The sequence below is a fragment of the Sapajus apella genome, unplaced genomic scaffold (assembly GCF_009761245.1).
Source record: "Sapajus apella isolate SASKATOON/1434 unplaced genomic scaffold, GSC_monkey_1.0 scaffold39, whole genome shotgun sequence".
Taxonomy (NCBI): Eukaryota; Metazoa; Chordata; class Mammalia; order Primates; family Cebidae; genus Sapajus; species Sapajus apella.
In genome coordinates, this window is record NW_022436979.1 from 587,553 (window position 1) to 608,023 (window position 20,471).

At 34.8% G+C, this 20,471-nt stretch overlaps 1 protein-coding gene across 6 annotated transcripts in view; it reads right to left on the minus strand.

The window, feature by feature from the left end:
* SPOCK3 (SPARC (osteonectin), cwcv and kazal like domains proteoglycan 3) overlaps positions 1–20,471 on the minus strand; it is a 539,501-nt gene that overhangs the window by 45,846 nt on the left and 473,184 nt on the right. For all 6 annotated transcript variants that reach the window (XM_032298605.1, XM_032298609.1, XM_032298608.1 and 3 more), the window contains one exon: positions 4,711–4,830. In XM_032298605.1, coding sequence (XP_032154496.1) covers positions 4,711–4,830 — 120 coding nt within the window. The remainder of the gene's footprint in view (positions 1–4,710; positions 4,831–20,471) is intronic.

Consider the following 20,471-nt stretch of genomic DNA (forward strand, 5'->3'; position numbering starts at 1 on the left):
AAATTAAATCATGTAAATGACAAGCTTTATTTAAATAGTAATTATGTTTCCTAATAAAGCCAACTTTAAAAAATCTCCAATAACTTTTGGTAATTTAAAAAGTTAGATGTATATTAGACTAAGTTAGTTAATAGGTATTCCTTAAAATCTAATGTAATATCTAGATCATTTTTTAAATGATAAAACACAAAGGCATGCTTTGTAATTTATATACTTTTCATCCCTTATTTTTACAGTTTAGAGAAGCTGTATATACTTGGCTCTGTTAATAAACATGTTGATTCTTGCCAGATTAAAATGTTATGGTATAAAGAAGGATATGGATATTAAAAATGTATAAAATTTATATTCATAATATCTGCTTATTTACTACAAAATGCTGACAAATCTTACAACTATCCATCTCATAGTTATAGCTATAAGATAAAAATTATTATAATTAAAAATTATAAATGGTTTTCCTAGGAAAAATCATGACATAAGGTGACTTTGTAAATAACATATACAAGACATTTTTAAAAGATATAGTGCTATCCTAATAGAAAATGACTAATTAAAAAAAAATGACTATCCTAAAAATGTGTAAAAAATGAATTAAAATGTACAAATTATAAAAGATTCCTTAAAAAACATTATTTTTTCATGGTCAATGTTGACTAATTTTTAAAAGATTCCTTAGAAGATTTTTAAAAATAGCATCAAATATACTGATGCAAAACTAAAATTTGATTTTTCTCTATTAAAATGACAAAATGTTATTGGACTTCTTGTTTGCTCTAAATAAGAGATTGTAAAACACGTTTTAATTTGGTTTCAGTATAAAATGCTGGAAGGCAAACATTATATATCATTTTATTTTATTTCTTATTATACTTTTAAGTTCTGGTGTACATTTGCAGAACATGCAGGTTTGTTACATAGGTATACATGTGCCATGGTGGTTTGCTGCACCTATCACTGTGTCATCTACATTAGGTATTTGTCCTAATGCTATCCCTTCCCTAACTCCCACCTGCTGCTATCCCTCCCCTAGGCCCCCCACTAACAGGCCACGGTCCATGAAGTTCCCCTCCCTGCTCCATGCGTTCTCATTGTCCAACACCCACTTATGAGTGAGAACATTCAGTGTTTGGCTTTCTGTTCTTGCAGCAGTTTGCTGAAAATGATGGCTTTCAGCTTTATCCATGTCCTGACAAAGGACATGAATTCATCCTTTTTTATGGCTGCATAGTATTCCATGGTGTATATGTGCCACATTTTCTTTGTTCAGTTTATCATTGATGGGCATTTGGGTTGGTTCCAAGTCTTTGCTATTGTAAATAGTGCCACAGTAAACATACCTGTGCATGAGTTTTTATAATGTAATGATTTATAATCCTTTGGGTATATACCCAGTAATGGGATTGCTGGTGTGTATTTCTAGTTCTGATACTTGAGGAATCGCCACACTGTCTTCCACATGGTTGAACTAATTTACATTCCCACCAACAGTGTAAGAGGATTCCTATTTCTCCACATCCTCTCCAACATCTGTTGTCTCCTGATTTTTTTAATGATTGCCATTCTAACTGGCAGGAGATGGCATCTCAATGTGGTTTCGATTTGCATTTCTTTACTATCTTATCAGATTATTTTTCTCTGCCTTATGAGGACTTAACTACAACCTTAATTATTAAAAATAAAAAAAAAACCTAAAACACTCCAGTGTTTGCTCATTGTCATATTAAGAAATCAAAACAAAACTTTGGGTTTTCACATGAAAGACACTAAAATGCATGTAATAAAGGAAAGTTGATCAAAATTGTTTCTTTTTTTTTTTTTTGAAGGACTAAATAGCTCATATTAAAAATAGCCTAATGGACCTGATAGAAATGAAAAACATAAAACATAATACAAAACTTGTCAAAATTGTTAACAAAGATATTAAACGAATGATAAAATGGAATGTAGGGGTGATAACATTAATATCAGATAAGTTGAAAACTGTGTTTTTAGTTTCCTCCCAATTTTTATGTTCAAATTCACTACTAAAAAACAAATACAAATTTAATTAACAATGAAATATAAGAGCATATTCATCAGAATGAAAAAGTTAAAATAAATGGTGATTTTTTTTTGCTGTCAGGTATGCAGGGAAAGGTTAACGCTCATGTCTTGCTGGTAAAAATGCAAAATGCCCTAAGCTTTTTACAATGCAGTCTGGCAATATCTACGATTATGTAATTTAAAATGCATGCATATTTTGACTTATTCATTCCACTTCTTGTAATCTTTCTCTTAGAAATAAAAGCATACAAATTGACTACACTAATTACTATCATGAAGAAAATAATGAATATGATCAATAATCATTCCTAGGGCACTAACTGAATGACTAAACTATGGTATAGCTACACAGTGTAGTACAGTGGATGCTTCTTTGATTCTTTCATTCATTCGTTAACTCCTTTCAGTTTTATTTAGTGAATACTATATGTTAAACTCTATCCTATGTTCTGGCAATACAGTGGTGAATAAAGAGTTCTTATTTCATTGTATTTAAAGTACTCTGGTTGGGAAAGAGAGAGACAATTAAGTAAACAAGTATATCATCACTATATTAGAACTGATAAAAGTTCTGAAGGGAGGATAAAAATAGAAAGGAGATGGGAGTCTGATGTTGGATTCCCTCAGAGGGTGCACAGATCTGAGGAGCAGAAGGAGCCAGCCATGTCTTGTCTATGGATTTGTCATATCTATTCTAATGAATAACTTCCCTTTGGAATTTTTTTTTCTAGCTGGTTTCTGACTCGTCAAGCAGTATAAATAATCCTGTGAATATTCAACTCTAAAGAAGCTTCTTATAATTAACCTACTACCTTGAGAGAGTCTCATGGCATTTATTGACAGAAAAAACTAGAAAGGGAAATATTTATGAATGTGTACAATTGCCCAGCACCTTGCAGAGTGTTGTAGATGTTCTCCATTATCTATGTCTGTATCTGGAAGGGAGCATCAATCTGAACCCAAGCTCAAAGGGAAAATTTTAGAGCAAGCAATGAAAATGTTCAAGTATGAATATTGGAAGTGATTAAGAATTTTAAAAACAGGTGTGAACCTGAATCTTCAAAAATCAATATGTAAGGGTGTGGAAAAAATTTTCTCCCTACTCCAGACATCTTTTCTTCATAAATACAGAGGCAAATATACTGAATCATTATTTCTATTAGGCAAATTCAAGCTATAAGTCAGCAAAATATTTACATTTGCCAAAAAATTAACCAATAAATCCAGAGATAAGCCCAAGGGACTCTCCTATAGGATATGAAAAAATACTTTAATTTCTTCCTGAAATTAATAAAAAGAAATATATGGATAGTCGTTACGCATTCAAAGACAATTATTAACCTCAAAGTAATGGCTTAATTGCACTTCCGCATTAAACCCTTTCGGTATGCAAATTAGATTCATAACTACAATAGATTGAAATTGTAGAAAATTCCTTAATGTAAAAACAAAAATAAAGCATTTTAGGTATCTATAGAGGATTATGTGATCTTACTACATAATTTTGTTAGAAACTCCACTTTGAGGGTAGCAGGTGAGAGTGGATGGGTCACGTTACAATAGGTGATGAGTATCACAGATAGCTCTTCTGTGTCAGCCAAGAGATGTAGCTCATAATTGCTGCTCTTTCCCCTTTACTTGTGTTTTGGAGCACATGCTTCAATCTTTGAAAGATTCAGCCTGTGTTTCGGTATCGTTTTATATGCATTAAATAATACACACATTTTTATACAAAAGAAAATAATATAAAATGAAAAGTTTACAAAATTATTCATAACAAGTACCCTATTTCAATTTGTATTTCTTATTTCCAAGGAATTAGGAAAAATCTTTTAGAGAATTATACTGATAGACAACAACAACAACTTATGGCCTGGCATGGTGGCTCCCACCTATATTCCCAGCACTCTGGGGGGCCAACGCAGGTGGATCACAAGGTAAGGAGTTTGAGACCAGCCTGGACAACAGTGTAAAACTCCGTCTCTACTAAAAATATGAAAATTAGCAGGGCGTGGTGGTGGGTGCCTGTAATCCCAGCTACCCAGGATGCTAAGGCAGGAGAATCACTTGAACTTGAGAAGCAGAGGTTGCAGTGAGCTGAGATCACGTCATTGAGCTCCAGCGTGAGTGACAGAGTATGACTCTGTCTCAAAAAACAATTGTAAGAGGTATAGGGCTCTTTTTTTTTCCTTCTGTGTTTGTTTTGCTTATCTAATTTGCAGACATCCTCTCTCGTCTACTGATCCATTCCACAGAGGATCAAAATGAAGACATCAGCAAAGCAACCTTGGAAAGGCTACCACATGGGGGAGTCCTGCTGTATTCTCTAAAAATCTAAATACTCCAAATTTTTACCTTTATTTTCTGGTTGTTCTACTTTTTAGCACCTTAATAAAACACTGAAGAATATTCCCTTTCTTTCTATTCCACTGAAAGCTAAACACCATCTGAGGAGACATTCCCTTTTCCTCCAATGAGAGTTGTCCCAAATGCTCTTGCCAAATAATGCAGGTATGCTTGGAAGTAATAATATTCTGATTTTTACTCAGTATATATGCAGTGAATAAATACTGAAATGTGTGTTTTGTTCTAAGTTGTTCAGTGGAAATAAAACCTCCTATCAGATGATGATACAGTAGCAATGATCAAATAGAGATATCTTACTGCTTCTCTCAGGCCTCAGCAATGTTTTTGTCTTCTTGTTCTGACTCCCACTTTCATGAAGGGCCTTGAACCAGTCCCGCAATCTGTTTGCCACTTCTCTGAACTCCAGATCACTGCATGCTAAAACAGAAAAACAACGGTCTTAAAAAATATCTCAGTATAATGTCAGTGCTATTTCCCTCATTATTCCAACAAATTGAAAGATAACAACTAAAAGAAAAGAGATAACTGTATTTCAGCTTTTCAAAGTTAAATATGCTTCAAAATAAGATGTAATACAACAAGAACATTTTATTTAATAGAGAAGTGGTATCAGTGGAATTCTATTTCTACTCTTCATTAGAATGCGGAACCTGGAAGATTTGTATTATTAACACCACAAAAATTGAGACATAATATTTATGTCATAAATAATTTTTATGGTGGGGTGGTAGGTCATCTGAGAAAATAAAGGGTTGAAAATCCAAAATGAATATTATACATTTATTGTTGGCCATATCTGTTATAAGATGTCACAATTTATTCTTCATTCATATACTCAGTATATGTAGGGATGCACTATTATCAATAGATGATGTTCCTATTTGACTTAACACTAGTATTTGTTAAGCACAGAAAAAAGACAGCTATATAACTTGTAGTTAAGAAAAAAACTATAAAATATTTAAGAAAATACTATAATGTTTCTGTTGTAAAAAGAATTATTGCCAAACTCTGGCATTTTGACTAAAGTAACTTCCTCTTCCTTTTTTAATGATATCATTATGTATCAATAATTATATTCTTCAAAAATAGTTTACTCAATAAGCAATACCAGAATATATTATGTGTGTGTGAGTGGCATTAATATATAGTATTCAAATTTAGTACTTTACTGCAAAAATATTTTGAAAATGCATTTTAAAAGCTACTAATTTACATTGTTTAGAGGACACTTAGTGCAGACCATGCTGCAAATGTGCAATTTCCTCAACTAACAAGTAACTCCTGCAAATACTCTTTTGTCTATTTGGTTAAAAAATTATGCAATTATATTATAGTATGCTTTATTACATTTAATATATGCCATACACATTATGTTATTTGTATCACAAACAACATAATGTAATGTAATTTGATGTAATACCATACCAGACCATTTCCTAGCTCTAAAGCGTGGGTATTCAATATTTTGGCTTCCCTGGGCCACATTGGAAGAAGGGTTGTCTTGGGCCATAAATAAAATACACTAACAGTAATGATAGCTGATGAGCTAAAAAAGAATTGCAAAAATACATGCATGTTCTGCACATGTACCCTAGACGTAACGTATAATAATAATAATAAATTGCTAAATCATCTCATAATGTGTTAAGAAAGTTTACAAAGTTGTGCTGGGTTGCATTCAAAGCTGTCCTGTGTCACGTGTAGTCTGTGGGCCACGGGTTGGACAAGCTTGATCTAAAGGAAATAAAGTCCTAAATTTAAAGAAATTCCCCAGTACCTGGTATGGTGGAATGGCCAAATTAGCAAACCATTGTGACACTTTAGAACATTGGAGATAAAATGAAGATCTTATAAACTTCCATGGGGGCAAATTACTAAAATTGTTACATACAAGGAATAAGAAATGAGAAATACCTTCCAGTTTTTCAGTAACATGGGAAGGCAGCATTGCAACAGAAAAATTATTTCATATTTCTAAGAGAAGGTAGGAAAGTAAGGTAAAGAAATGTTTGCATGTACAAAGTTTGAAAAACTAACCATCCATACAACCTTTGCCCAGGATGCTACTGCCATATGAGATACACCAGAGAGAAAATCAACAAGAGGATGTCTGAGTCACAGGAACTACAGAAGAGAGAGGAGAGGGCGTTTCTAGGAAGCTGTTGAAGGGTAATTGTACAGAGTGTGTGCTGTGTGCAGAGCAAGATAGCAGGTAGGATTGAGAATTTTCGGCCAGCAACAGAGCAATGTACAGAATCCATTGGTATCCTTTCATCCAGGGAAAACAATAAGCAATAGTGAAAACCAAAGAAATCATCACTTTTACTGATAAGATCCACCACAGCTGAGGCTGAGGTGATAAGGCAAAAAACAGCATACTCCTGGTATGAATGCTTACAGTTTAGCCTGCTGTGTCTGTTTAAGCCTTCTTGGCATAGGTCTTCTGCTCCCCTTAAAGGGATAGGCACAAGAAAACAAAAATGTACTTGAAAAGAAGGAATTCTGCATATTCATACATGCTTGTGTAAGCATCACATATCTCTAGTAGGATTTCTATGAAGATGTAACTACCAAGGGAACCGGATTTAATGGAAGAAAGTGCTGTGAGAGTTTTATTTTTACCATTCATCTCTTCTTTTAAATTATGTACTATATAGTTGTATTAATGTTCAAAACTCAACAAAAAAAATTAAAAAAGCAATTACAAATGCATTTAACCCTTGACCGAGCAATTCTGTTTCTTAAAAGGTATCATGCAGGTATGCTACATGTATACAAACACATTCATTTAAATTGTGCCACGTTGTGTATTCAGCACTTTTTTAATCGCAAGTTTGTTAACAGCATAACACTCTATCATGCACATTATGGAGGTGAGATCTGAGGAAAGGCAATGAACATTTATTGATCATATTCATCAACTCAAACATTGGGGTATTGGCTTCTTTAGTGAATTCATGTAATCTTGTCCTGGTACTTCAAATTCAAAACAATTTCTATTATTTCAAATTAACACCTTTCCCTATGAAAAAAAACAGTACATCAGTAATATATCTATACAAATATACTGTATAGTCACATCCCAGATTCTTGGTGTTTGTTATTCAGAAAGGTTCATGTATAATGAGAACTGATTTGATAGAGATTTCAGGAACAGTTCAGTAACTTCCATAAGCCCAGGACATCTTAGTTTTGGAGGTCCCTATCTGTAGCATTTATTAAAAATTATACTTTATGTATAGAACTTTTGAAAACATTTTAAATAATTTCTCAAGTTAATTTTCTTTTGCCAATCATTAACTGATTTACTTTAAAACTGGCAATGATTTACCTGAAAAACATTGAACAAAGCAGGTATTTTTGCCAAATTGGAAACTAAACCGTATACTTCCTGAAATTAATTAAATTTGATAATATAAAATTTAAAAATTAACCAAGTTGACATATTTTATAACTATTAAATGAAGTATTTATTAATATTAATTATGCATTTTTTCATTTTGTATTTCAGAGTCAATAAATATTTTTTCAGCTCTCAAACTTTTACATAAGTTGTTACATTTTAATAGGGACAAAACTCTCTGCCTATTACAAAAATCTCTTAAAATGACCCTCGTTCCCTCACATTGTACTAACTGAACGTTTCTGTTCAACCAGATTCATATGTTGAAACCTAATCTACAATGTTAGGGTATTAGGAGGTAGGGACTTTGGGAGGTGATTAGGCCTTCACCATTGGGATTAATGCTCTTTTAAAATGGAGCCCAGTAAGATCCCTCTCCCTTCCCCACATCAGAACACAGCAGGAGGAAGGCCATCTAGAATGGGGGAGCGCTTTCATCAGATATGGAATTTGCTGGTACTGCCCTCATTTATGGTCTCCAAAACGGTGAGAAATGAATTTCTGTTGTTTATCTGTGGCATTCTGTTATTCTTAGTAGCCTTAATTGACTACGACACACTATTACATGCTGAAATGTAGTTATCAAGAACACGAGTTGATTAAAGAATGAATATACCCGTATCTGGCAATGTGAGTTGTTAATTATGACTACATTATTCAATAAGGAAGCTCAGAGGTAAACACAGAGGTCCAGGCAGAGGGGATGCTCTGGGAAGTTTCAAAGCAGAGGCAGAGTTCACATTTTATTGTGTATTACTTTTCAGGAAGTGTTATCAGTTTTGTTCCAATAGTACATTTAACAAGTTGTCTTCCATCTCTATTACACTTGATTGACAAAGTTTTTAAAAGCACTTCTAAGGTCACCATTCATTTTTGCTTAATGTTAGAAAATAATACTTTAGATCACAAATGATGAAATGAAATAGTATAGGTATTCATGATATAAAGAAATTCATTAAATTTAGTTCACAAAATACCAGGCATAAATTATTATTTCCCTTATGAATTTTTGGTGACATTTTTCTAAGTCTGATCTATGAGGCGAAGAAATGCAACACACCATTCTCTCTCTCCATAATTAACAAATATTTGCTATCACTATCTTCTAACAATGTAATGTTTAGGAATTTTGATGGTCTTCCTGATGGGATTAGTTTGTATGTAAGTGTGGTACAGTTAAAATCTGGCAGAATACAATTACTCTAAAGGCAAAAAGGCTTGAGTTGGCTCCGATGTGATTATTTTCTTTCAAGACAAGCCAATTACACAAAGAAAAGTCCAAAGAACATGTCTCAGTGCCAACTCCAATCCTCCCATTACATAGGGCCAGGATGCCCTAGAGACGTGAAAAGGACGGTAGAAGACAAAGTGCTCTGCTGGCACAATGTTTACTTCAGATTGAGGAGCAAGGAGGATTTATTACTTGTTGATCTCTACTCTTAATTATTCAAGTACAGATAATCATATATTCTTGAATTGTCTCTATTTTTATACCTTGCTGTGACAGGCACGAAAGGTAATTTATAAATATTTATGATTTAAGTGGCACAGATTCCCACCTTTATTTCTGAGTGGCTTTTTTTTTTTTAAACAAAGCTTTGAGTATTTGCTTCATTTGATCTTTTATTCAATACACGTTCAGATAAACCTGCCTACAAATATGTAAATAATAAGATGAAATTGCATAATCTTGAAGAACTCTTTTGGCTTTTTATTTTTCGGTGACTTTTAGTTTATGATATCCTTTCAAGAATCTCTATCTCCTTGTCCCATGCTCTAATCTTCCATAATGATTGTTTCTTTCTTTCTTTGGAAAGGCCATTTACGAATCATCTAGCTGTCAGAAATTTTAAACTCTAGACTACTTTACATGAGGGATTTTTACATTTTTAATAACAGTATTAAAAACTGTTTTTTTCTGAATAACATAGTAAGAGATGCCAATTTTGTAAATGTATATTCTTATACATAACAATAATAAAAATAAACCAGTATATTAACACCAAAATCAATAAGTAGCTACTATGAAATATTTATTGTGTATATCTGCTATGCATATTTTGCATAGCTTGAATAATATCAGATAAACAATATTTACTCTTAAACCTTTTCATTATGTTATAAAATGATAATTTTTTAGAGGTTTACAATAGCAAAGACTTGGAACCAATCCAAATGCCCATCAATGATACACTGGATAAATAAAATGTGGCACATATACACCAATGAATACTATGCAGCCATAGAAAAGGATGTATTCATGTCCTTTGCAGAGACATGGATGAAGCTGGAAACCGTCATTCTCAGCAAACTGACACAAGAACAGAAAACCAAATACTGCATGTTCTCACTCATAAGTGGGAGTTGAACAATGAGAATATATGGACACAGGGAGGGGAACATCAAATACTGAAGCTTATCAGGGGGTGGGGAGGCTAGGGAAGGGATAGCAGGGTATGAGGGGGTTGGGGAGGGATAACATTAAGAGAAATACCTTATGTAGATGATGGGGGGATGGATGCAGCAAACCATCATGGCACGTGTATACCTATGTAACAAACCCGCACGTTCTGCACATGTACCCCAGAACTTAAAGTACATTAAAAAAAAATCTGACAACAAAATACAGTGAAGTGCTGCATAACAATGTTTCAGGGCAACAAAGGACATCATACACAATGATGCTCACATGAGATTACAATGGAGCCGAAAAATTCCTATTATCTAATAATGTCATAGTTTAACACATCATTCGTAGTGTTAGTTTAACACATCACTCGTGCTTATAGTGATGTTGTAAACAAATCTATTGTGCTGCAGTGGTAAGAAAGTCTGATACATATAATTATGTACAGTATATAATACCTGATAACTACAATAAACAACAATGCTAGTGATTTAGGTATGTATTATACTCTACTTTTTATCACTATTTTAGAGTGTGATCCTACTTGTTAAACAAGAAGTTGACATTAGGACAGTGTGCTGTGTGAAGCCCGCAGAAGCCTCAGGCATCTCGTGTTTCCTGCATCCTTTGACTATGTGATCTCAGTTGACTGAATCTCTTGTTTAGTTCACCACAGCCCCTAACTGTACAAAAGGCTCTGCTAAGCCTGCCAGCAAAGGTTCCTTAGAGCGAGTGTCATGGAGACCAAATGAAAAGTGATTAAGGCCATGAAGGTGGGAAATCAGTGACAGCTATTGCTCCCCAGCAGGCATATCCTGTTCCACCATAGCTATGATCAAGAGCAAGAACAAAGTGACAGAAGCTGTGAAACAATTTGCTTCTTGAAGGCAACAAGACTAACAAAAACTCAAGAATGGCCTATATCAGATATAGAGAAACTTCTGATGATCTGGATGATCTGCAGATGCAGAAGAGTATCCCTCTCAGCACCATGATAACTATAACCAAAGTGAAAGTTTGTTTGCAATGTTTTAAGAAAAGACAGGACCCAACTACAGTGTGGAATTTACTCTAGCTCTGGGTGGTTTAAATAGCTCATGATTAATTATCCATTATATAACGTAAAAGTGAGTGGTGAGTATGCAAGTGCTGATGTGACAGCAGCTGAGGAATTTTTGGAACTTCCAAAAATCAGATTGTGTGATTCCACAGTCAGACAAGCTGATTGTGCAGAAATATTACTTGCCACAGTAAGTCTTCAATATGGATGAAAACCCCCTCTTCTGGGAACAAATGCCTCAAAGGACTTTCATCCCTAAGGAGGCCAACTTAATGCGGGATTTTTTAAGGACAGGGTAACAGTGTTGCTTGGGGGCAGTACTGCAGGCTGCAAATGGGAACCCTTTGTGAGCTGGCACAGTGAGAATGCCAGCGCTTTCAAGCATGTTATCAATAGGCACACGCTGCCCGGGTACTACAGAAGTGATCATTTATGGATGACCCAGATTGTCTCCCAAGATGCCCTTCTGAGTTGCTACGTGAGCAAAATGGAGAAGTACTGTTTGAAGAATAGGATGCCTGTCAAGATTTTGCTTACTGTTGATAATGCTCCTGCACAGCCTCCTTTTATGGGTGTCCTTCATCCCAAAGGGAGAGTTTTTCCTCCAAATACCACCTTTTTCAACCAACCAATGGATAAAGGAATAATAGCAACTTTAAAAAAAAAATTTATTTTTTATTGGTTTCACATTCAGTATTAAAATTTAAATTTTTTTTTTATTATATTTTAAGTTCTGGGGTACATGTGCAGAATGTGCAGGTTTGTTACATAGGTATACACGTGCCATGGTGGGGTTTGCTGCATCCATCACTGCATCATCTACATTAGGTATTTCTCCTAATGTTATCCTCCCCAATCCCCGACCCCCTGTTAATTCTCCCCTAGCCTGCACCCCCAACAGACCCCAGAGTGTGATGTTCCTGTCCCTATGTCTATGTGTTCTCATTGTTCAAGACCCACTTATGAGTAAGAACATGTGGTGTTTGGTTTTCTGTTCTTGTGTCAGTTTGCTGAGAATGACGTTTTCCAGCTTCATCCATGTCCTTGCAAAGGACATGAACTCATCCTTGGTAGACTGGATAAAGAAAATGTGGTACATAGACATCATGGAATACTATGCAGTAATAGCAGCTTTTAAGTCCGACTACCTGAGGACACTTGCCCAGGCTACTGCTACAACTGAGGAAGACCTTCAGAAGCCACCGATGCTACTCCGGAAGGTTTATGCCATCTGTGACTGAATCCAGGATCTTGCTTGGGCATAGGGTGATGTTGCCAAGCAGTATATAAATGGCATCAGGAAGAAGATATTTAAAAGGTCCATACACAATTTTAAACACTTTTCCAGGAATAGAAGGTTGCAAAAACCAACAAGCCTATAGCTGAGATGGCAAAAAAAGTATAATCTGGGTGTAAATGAGGATGACACTGAGGAGCTCCTAGAAGTCATTCATGAGAAACTGGCTAATGGGGAGTTGTTGGAACTGAAGCAGGAGCCCATAGCTAAAGGGGCAAAATAAAAGGGAAGTGAGAAGAAAAAGAAGAGGAACTCTCCACCCCCAAGAAAGTTCACAGTAAAAGATTTAGCAGAAGACTTTGCAGACTTCAACAAATTCCTTAAAAAGCATGAAAACATGGACCTCAACATTGAAAGGTCTTTATTAATAGAGAGGAATACTCATAGTGCCTTTTCTACTTACAAGCAAATCTATGATAAAACAAAAAAGAAATAAACCAAGAAAACCACTGTAGATATATTTACGAAGAGTGACACCTCCTCAAAAAAAGCCTCAGGCAGATCCTTCAGGAGGTATTTTAGAAGAAGGCATTGTGATCACAGGAGGTAACAGCTCCATGCCTGTCATTGCCTCTGAAGAACTTCCAGTGGGACAAGATGTGGAGGTGCAAGGCAGTGCTATTGATGATCCTGACCCTGTGTAGGCCTAGGCCAATCTGTGTGTTTGTGTCTTACTTTTATAAAAAAAAGTTTAAAAGAAAAAGTCAAAAAATAAAAAAATACTTATAGTTCAAGGATGTAAAGAAAGCGAAATTTGTGTACAGTGTACAATGTATTTCTATGTTAAAGGAAATTTTATTATGCAATATCAAAAAGTTAAAAAAAATTAAAAGTTTATAAAGTAAAATAGGTACAGAAGGCAGGTTTAATTTTTGTGAGTGAAAGAACATAGTTATAAATATTGTATCTATCCTAACGGACAGTATCTCTAAAGCCTCCAGGGTCCCAGGCCTTCACATGCACTTACTGCTCACTCAGTGACACCCAGACCAGCTTCTAGTCCTGCAAACTTCATTCATGGTAAATGTCCTATAGAGACATATCATTTTAAATCTTTCATGCCATATCTTGACTGTACCTTTTCTATGTTTAGATGTGTTTAGCTTCACAAATGCTTACCATTGTGTTACAATTGCCTACAGTATTTAGTACATTAGCATGATGATTTGTGACCTGGGAGCAGCAGGCTACACCATGTAACCTGGGTGTATAGGGAGCTACGCCACGTGGATCTGCTTAACTATGCTCTATGGTGTTCCCACAATAACAAAGGATAAAATATATCATTGATCATATTCATCAACTCAGACACTGGGTATTAGCTTCTTTTATAACACCATCAGCTAGTGAATTCATGTCACCTTGTACAAATCATAGGTACTAGGTAGCACATCTAGTACTAATGCAAAACAATTTCTATTATTTTAAATTAACGTTTCCCTACCAAAAAAATAGGAATATATTCCTGTCATCAAACACATGACTATATGTGGTAGATACAAAAATTCCATTTTATAAATATATCATAGCATGTTAAAAATTCCCGCAATAAATATTGTGTCAAGAATATAGTTCCTAGTTTATGGGCTTACTAAAAAGACATAGGATTAGGTTTTATTCAACACATAATTACTGTATCTTATTGCTGTGTTTCCTTTGAAAAACCTTAAAAATGGAGTTACTGGATCAAATGAGATAAATATTTAAAGGCTCTTGGTACATATAGACAACTTGTTTCTGTAATATACAAACTTGAAATTCCAGAAAACATTTCAAGTATATTTAAAATGTGTACTGTTTTATAATTTATTTATAATTGTTGAGAAATGAAGTAGTAAAGGAAGGAAGCAATTGAAACAACACAATGAAGTTTAGAAAAAGTTCTCTTGTATAAAGCAGCGTAAATGGTATTAATTACATATTTATCTAGGACAATCTCACTAAAAATAAATGTAGAATGTGTAGTCCACAGAGTAACAGACACTGCACAATGAAAGAAGGCCAGAAACAGAGAGTTTCCTGAATCCCCCAGGAATATGTTCAAGAAGCTTTAAGATAAATGTCAGCTTCTACATTCTGTTCAATTGTGAGATATGTTTTCAACACAGAGCCAAGTCAGAACGTTTTCCCGAAAGCAAAATCAAAAAAACATATCCATCACTGCCTTGAGGTAGATGATACATGCACAGAACACCAAGAACAAATAAATTAGAGAAAAAATAGAGGATAAGCAAACATTTTCTGGCTAATAAGTAAATGATGCTGAACATTTGCAGGTATATTTGAGCTTTCTTCTATCAAAATCGATGGGTAAAGATTTTGTGAGAAAACAAACAAGCAGAGGCTTAAGACGTTAGGAAAAGAGGAAAAGATTGAAGGGACAAAGGTAGTGTGAAGGAAGGGAAAAAGATCAGCATGTCTTTGGCCTAATGAACAGCAATTCCTTTGATCAGCTGTAATAACAGCTGTTTCAATTGAGTGGCTTATAAACAGAAATATATTTCTCAGAGTTCAGAGGCTATGCCGAGGGGCTGGCAGAGTTAGCAAGTTCAGTGTCTGCTGAGGGCCCCCTTCCTAGATGGCATGTTTTCATTGTTATAGTTTCACATGGTAGAAGGGCTAATAAGCCCCCTTGGGCCTCTTTTATAAGGGTACTAATCAAATTCACTTGGGCTCAGCCTTTATGACCCAATCACCTCCCACAGGGCCTACCTCCTCGTACCATCATCTTGGGGATTAGGAATTTGAAGGGAACACAAACGTTCAGCATAGCTCTATGCTGGAAGGTTAGCCTGGTTAATAAAGAGGAACTGAAAATGTAAAGCAGGATATATTTGTAAATAAATAAGTACACGCAACTGACACCTAATAGCCTGATTTTAGAGTAAAATGCACATAAGCATCATTCCAGTGCAGGTTTGAGCAATTCTAAGCTTTCTTACTTAAAATTTTCAGTGTAAAAATTCCTCAAGGAATTGTCACATAGGGACAGATTTGGAGTGGAGTCTGCGGTACTGGTGTATCTGTTGCACAAAAGTGCAAAATCAGGTAAGTTGGTATCCAATTGCTCTCTGACAAGTAAAGCACAAACACATGAGCACACGTGCACATATATCATCAAAAATTATTCCTTACCAAGGATTATTCCAGTCTGAGTGTGCTCTATATTAAAGTCATGCTAAAATTTTTAAGTGATGGATTCTGAAAGTGGAAGCATGAATCCTCAGCATTGCTATAAATCACAGTTTTATTAAAACACGAGGTGCAATTTCTATAGCCATTAAAGAATATTGATGTTCACAAGTATTTCTGAAACTTTGTGATTCATAAATAATTTGCCTTTTGAGGACCAGCCTAAGGATGGAGCTGTTCTGCACTAAAGGCATTTTGTTCAGACATTAGAGAGTACAAGTTGAATAGATGAGTCTCCATGCAGGCATTTGGGCAGTAGTAATGCATGATTCATTATATTCTGACAGCCAGTGACATTTGGGGTTATATAAAGGTCTCTCAAAAAATCAGGAGCAATTGGGGACAGGACCAAGTGACAAAGTGGCATTCCAGGCAAACGTCTTAAAGATGACAAACTTTGTTGGAATATTTAATGTCTTGCAAAACATAGATAAATTTATGTATGTCCTGAGGACAGGGAGAGAATGAATATTAGCTTGTGCCAACACACTTTTTAATCGAAAGCATCTGAATCAATGTATTTGAGGCTTCAAATATCTGCTGATCTTTTGTACTAATGGAACATGAAACTAAAATTTACATTTATCTATGATATTTACTAATAATGTAACCAAAATGCTATTAAAATTCGATGTCTAGAGTTGTTGTTACTAATTTGTATTTCAGGAAAGAGCAGTGAGATATACTTTTCTAATTCATCTGAATTTATACAGGATTCTTCCTATTATCTTATTAAATGCAAATTAACTGTGGAGTTGATCAGAGGAACAAGCCTCCTCTAATTTAATAGCTACTCTATATTCTCAAAGAAACCACAGAACCCTGCAGCAATAATAAAACTGAAAGAAAGAGGGTTCACTAGCAGCTTCCACGGGATGAAGGGGGTTTGAAGATTTCTTTTATTGGCAGAGGTGTGAAAGCAGCATTGCACTGTGACCTTTGGCTTGGTTTGGCCCAGCCCATGCTTAGGAAGTCTAAGCTTAGTAGGCGGTAAGGTTTCTTATGAAGTCTGGGCTTAGTGGGCGGTAAGGCTTCCTAGGAAGTCGGTCTAAGCTTGGTGGGCAGTAAGGCTTCCTAGGAAGTCGGTCTAAGCTTGGTGGGCGGTAAGGCTTCCTAGGAAGTAGGTCTAAGCTTAGTAAGTCATAAGGTTTCTTAGTAAGTCAGTCTAAGCTTAGTTGGTGGTAAGGTTTCTTAGGATGTAAGTGTAAGCTTAGTAAGTCATAAGGTTTCTTAGTAAGCATAAGTTTTGTAAGTAGTAAGATTTCAGGGGCTGCCATAACAAAGTGCACAGGCTTGGTGAAAGATAAGTAACAGAAATGTATCTTCCTAGGGTTCTGGAGGCTGGAGTCCCAGATCAAGGTGTCAGCAGGTTTGCTTTGTCCTGTGGTATCTATTTGGCTTGCAGAAGACAATCTTCTCTTTGAAGGCCATGAGTCAGATTGGATCGGGGCCATCAGTGTGACCTCATATTACCTTATTTACCTCCTAAACATCTTATCACCCAAACACAGTCCCATTCTGAGGCAGAGGAGCTTAGGGCTTCAATATATGACACAATTCAGGCCATCATGGTAGGCAAGCCCTGAGCTGGAGACACCTTACCCCAAAGTCACAGGACGTAATTGTTACCATCTAAAACATGCACTATAAACATTAAAAAGCTCTTCTTCTCAAACATATGTTTTTAGATATATTTTAAATCTTTATATACATTTAGAAATCTTTGTATGGGTTCCTTTTTGAATCTTAAACATTATATATCCTTGACAATTACCACTCATAGTTGCACATTGAATAAAGTGATGGCAAAAACAAATGTGCATGTCTCCTTTGTCTCCAAGTTCAACTGATGGTGCTATGTCTAGAAACAATGCATTTGTCTCTAGCCAGTGCCAGCCTGAGAAAAATACACTGATTAAGCAGTCAGTTCTACTACCGCATTTCCCAAGACATTTGCAACAATCACAATTCGGTGGAGTGTTGTGTGTTATTTCGTGAAGAATGGTTCCAAAGTCAAGTCAGTGTTAAAAATGCCCAAGTTGGCCGGGCAAAGTAACTCACACCTGTAATCCCAGCACTTTGGGAGGCTGAGGTGGGTAGATCATGCGGTCAGGAGATTGAGACCATCCTGGCTAACACGGTGAAATCCTGTCTCTACTAAAAATACAAAATATTAGCCAAGTGTGGTGGCACATGCCTGTAGTCCCAGCTACTTGAGAGGCTGAGTCAGGAGAATGGCTTGAACCCAGGAGGCAGAGGTTGCAGTGAGCCAAAATCACACCACTGCACTCCAGCCTGGGCAACAGAGCCAGACTCTGCCTCAAAAACAAAACAAAACAAAAAACAAAAAAACAAACAAAAACAGAACTGAAAATGTGTTAAGCTAGATATTTAAGATGTTTTCAACCAATATGCATCTCCAAGATTGATGTAATATCTAGTGTCATCAAAACTTTATTTTTTTTCATTATAATAGAACAATATTTTCTTCTGGGCAATAATATTCTATGGATATGTATGTGTGTAATATATGTCCTTTTTTTCAAATTATACTTCATAAAAGGGAAACTGAACTATACCTATTATATATTTTCCAGGAATACCTAATTTTCACAGAAGTACACTGATAATAAATAGATCTCCAAAATTATTGGATGGATGGATGAATAAAACAAGGGAAACTACAGTGTTACTCTCTCTCTCTTTTTTTTTTTTTTTTTTTTACTGGAATCCAATCTCTTCTGAATTTTTTCTTTGATACCAGGTGGATTTTTAAAAATTATTATATTTTAAGCTCTGGAGTACATGTACAGGTTGTGCAGGATTGTTACATAGGTATACATGTGCCATGGTGGTTTGCTGCATCCATGCCCCCGTCATCTACCTTAGGTATTTCTCCTAATGTTATCCCTCCCCTTGCTCCCCACCTTAAAAGAAACTTTCCTTGAGATTATTCTTTTGTGGGTATAGCAAACTTTAAATATCCAGAAAATATGTTTTGTAATACATACAGTTTACAAACATAATATTGCATTCTAGTAGGCTTTCTTTCCTATTGGATGGTTATTTAATGGCCACATATATCTACATTGTGTAAAAATAATATTTTGATATGATTTGATAGATGAGGCAAAGTAATACAGATCCATTTAGATTATTATTTTATCCACAGACTGGCAGATTAATCTTTAATGGCAAAAGACAGACAGCAGAGGTTGCAGAAGGTTAGATGGTAATCAAAAAATGCATATTTAATCAGATGAGTTCCATTCAGGAACCTGCCAAGAACAGTTTTTGCTCCTGCATAATATTGATAGAAGGCATCCCTGCTATTATAATCAATTCTAGTAGCCATTAAGAAAATTACTGTGGGGTTAAAAAAAAAGGTGTAAGCTGAAAGGTTGGTACATTTAGCAATCATCTGAAATAATAAAAACTGACTTGCTTTGCAAGAGCAAAATATGTAAGTCTGAATCAAGTAGACAAAATTTCAAGTTCATAAAAGACCATAAGTACATGTTTCAGAAAACTGTTTACAATAAATACTATTTAAATAGTTTAGCCAGTTTTCTTCCACATAGATTAAAAGGTCTGGTCTAAAATTGCATTTAAATACAGTTGCTGTTTGTGGGAAAGCACAACAAAAGCTTAACAAGTTTATACACCAGACACTGAATTCAAAGGTAATGGTGAGTTGCAGAAAAGTAATATTACTTAAAAGCAACGTTGAAAAAAATGCTTAAATTATGAGATGTTGTTAAAACAGGTACATTTTTCTTAATTATCACCTCAGTGTTATTTAAATTTCATGTATGTAAACACCATACATTTAGGTGTAAGTCACTTTTTAATTTGAATCCACAAATTTGAAAATGTTCTTTATTATTGTCTCAAATACTTCACATGGCTCAAGTCTTTGGCAAGATCTCAACAATAAATTATGTGAGCTTTTTGATTACAATCAGTACATAATGCTACATGTTTTATATCTTCAATTTTACAGTTAGCAGTAAGTGAATAATTTTGTTTTAACAAGGTCGTTTATTTCTTTCTTAGGCAATTAACCTATAATTGATACTTTTATTTTGCATGTGAATGAACTACGTTAAACAATGATAAAGCTGAAAAGGCTATTTTTATGAAAATATTATTTCTTATACAATGAAATATATATTTAAAACACCTTCAACACTATTGGTCCTATGTATATATCAAATATGTGAGTATATTATGTAAAGTAGGTGACAACATTTTAGTAAAATTTTGAAACATAAAATTGTTTGTTTGGATTATTAGTGTTTCATGTTATTAATGCATTTGTCTTAAAGTAGGCATCCCTATAATTAAGGTTCAAATACTTGCAACACTGACTCTAGGAAGTTTTGGTAGGATGGTAGTCTCCCAATTTCATTCATGTGGGATGTATTCCAAGACCCTCAGTAGATACTTGAAACCTTGGATAGTACTAAAACCTATAAATACTTTGTTTTTCTATACACACATACCTATAATAAACTTTAATTTATAAATTAGGCACAGTAAAAGATTAACAATAACTAATGGTAAAATAAAATTATTATGATATAGTGTAATAAATGTTTGAATTTGATCTTTATCTCTCAAAATATTTTATTGTACTATAACTGTACTCATCTGTTTTAGGACTGTAACTGAAACTGTGGATAAGTGGGGAATA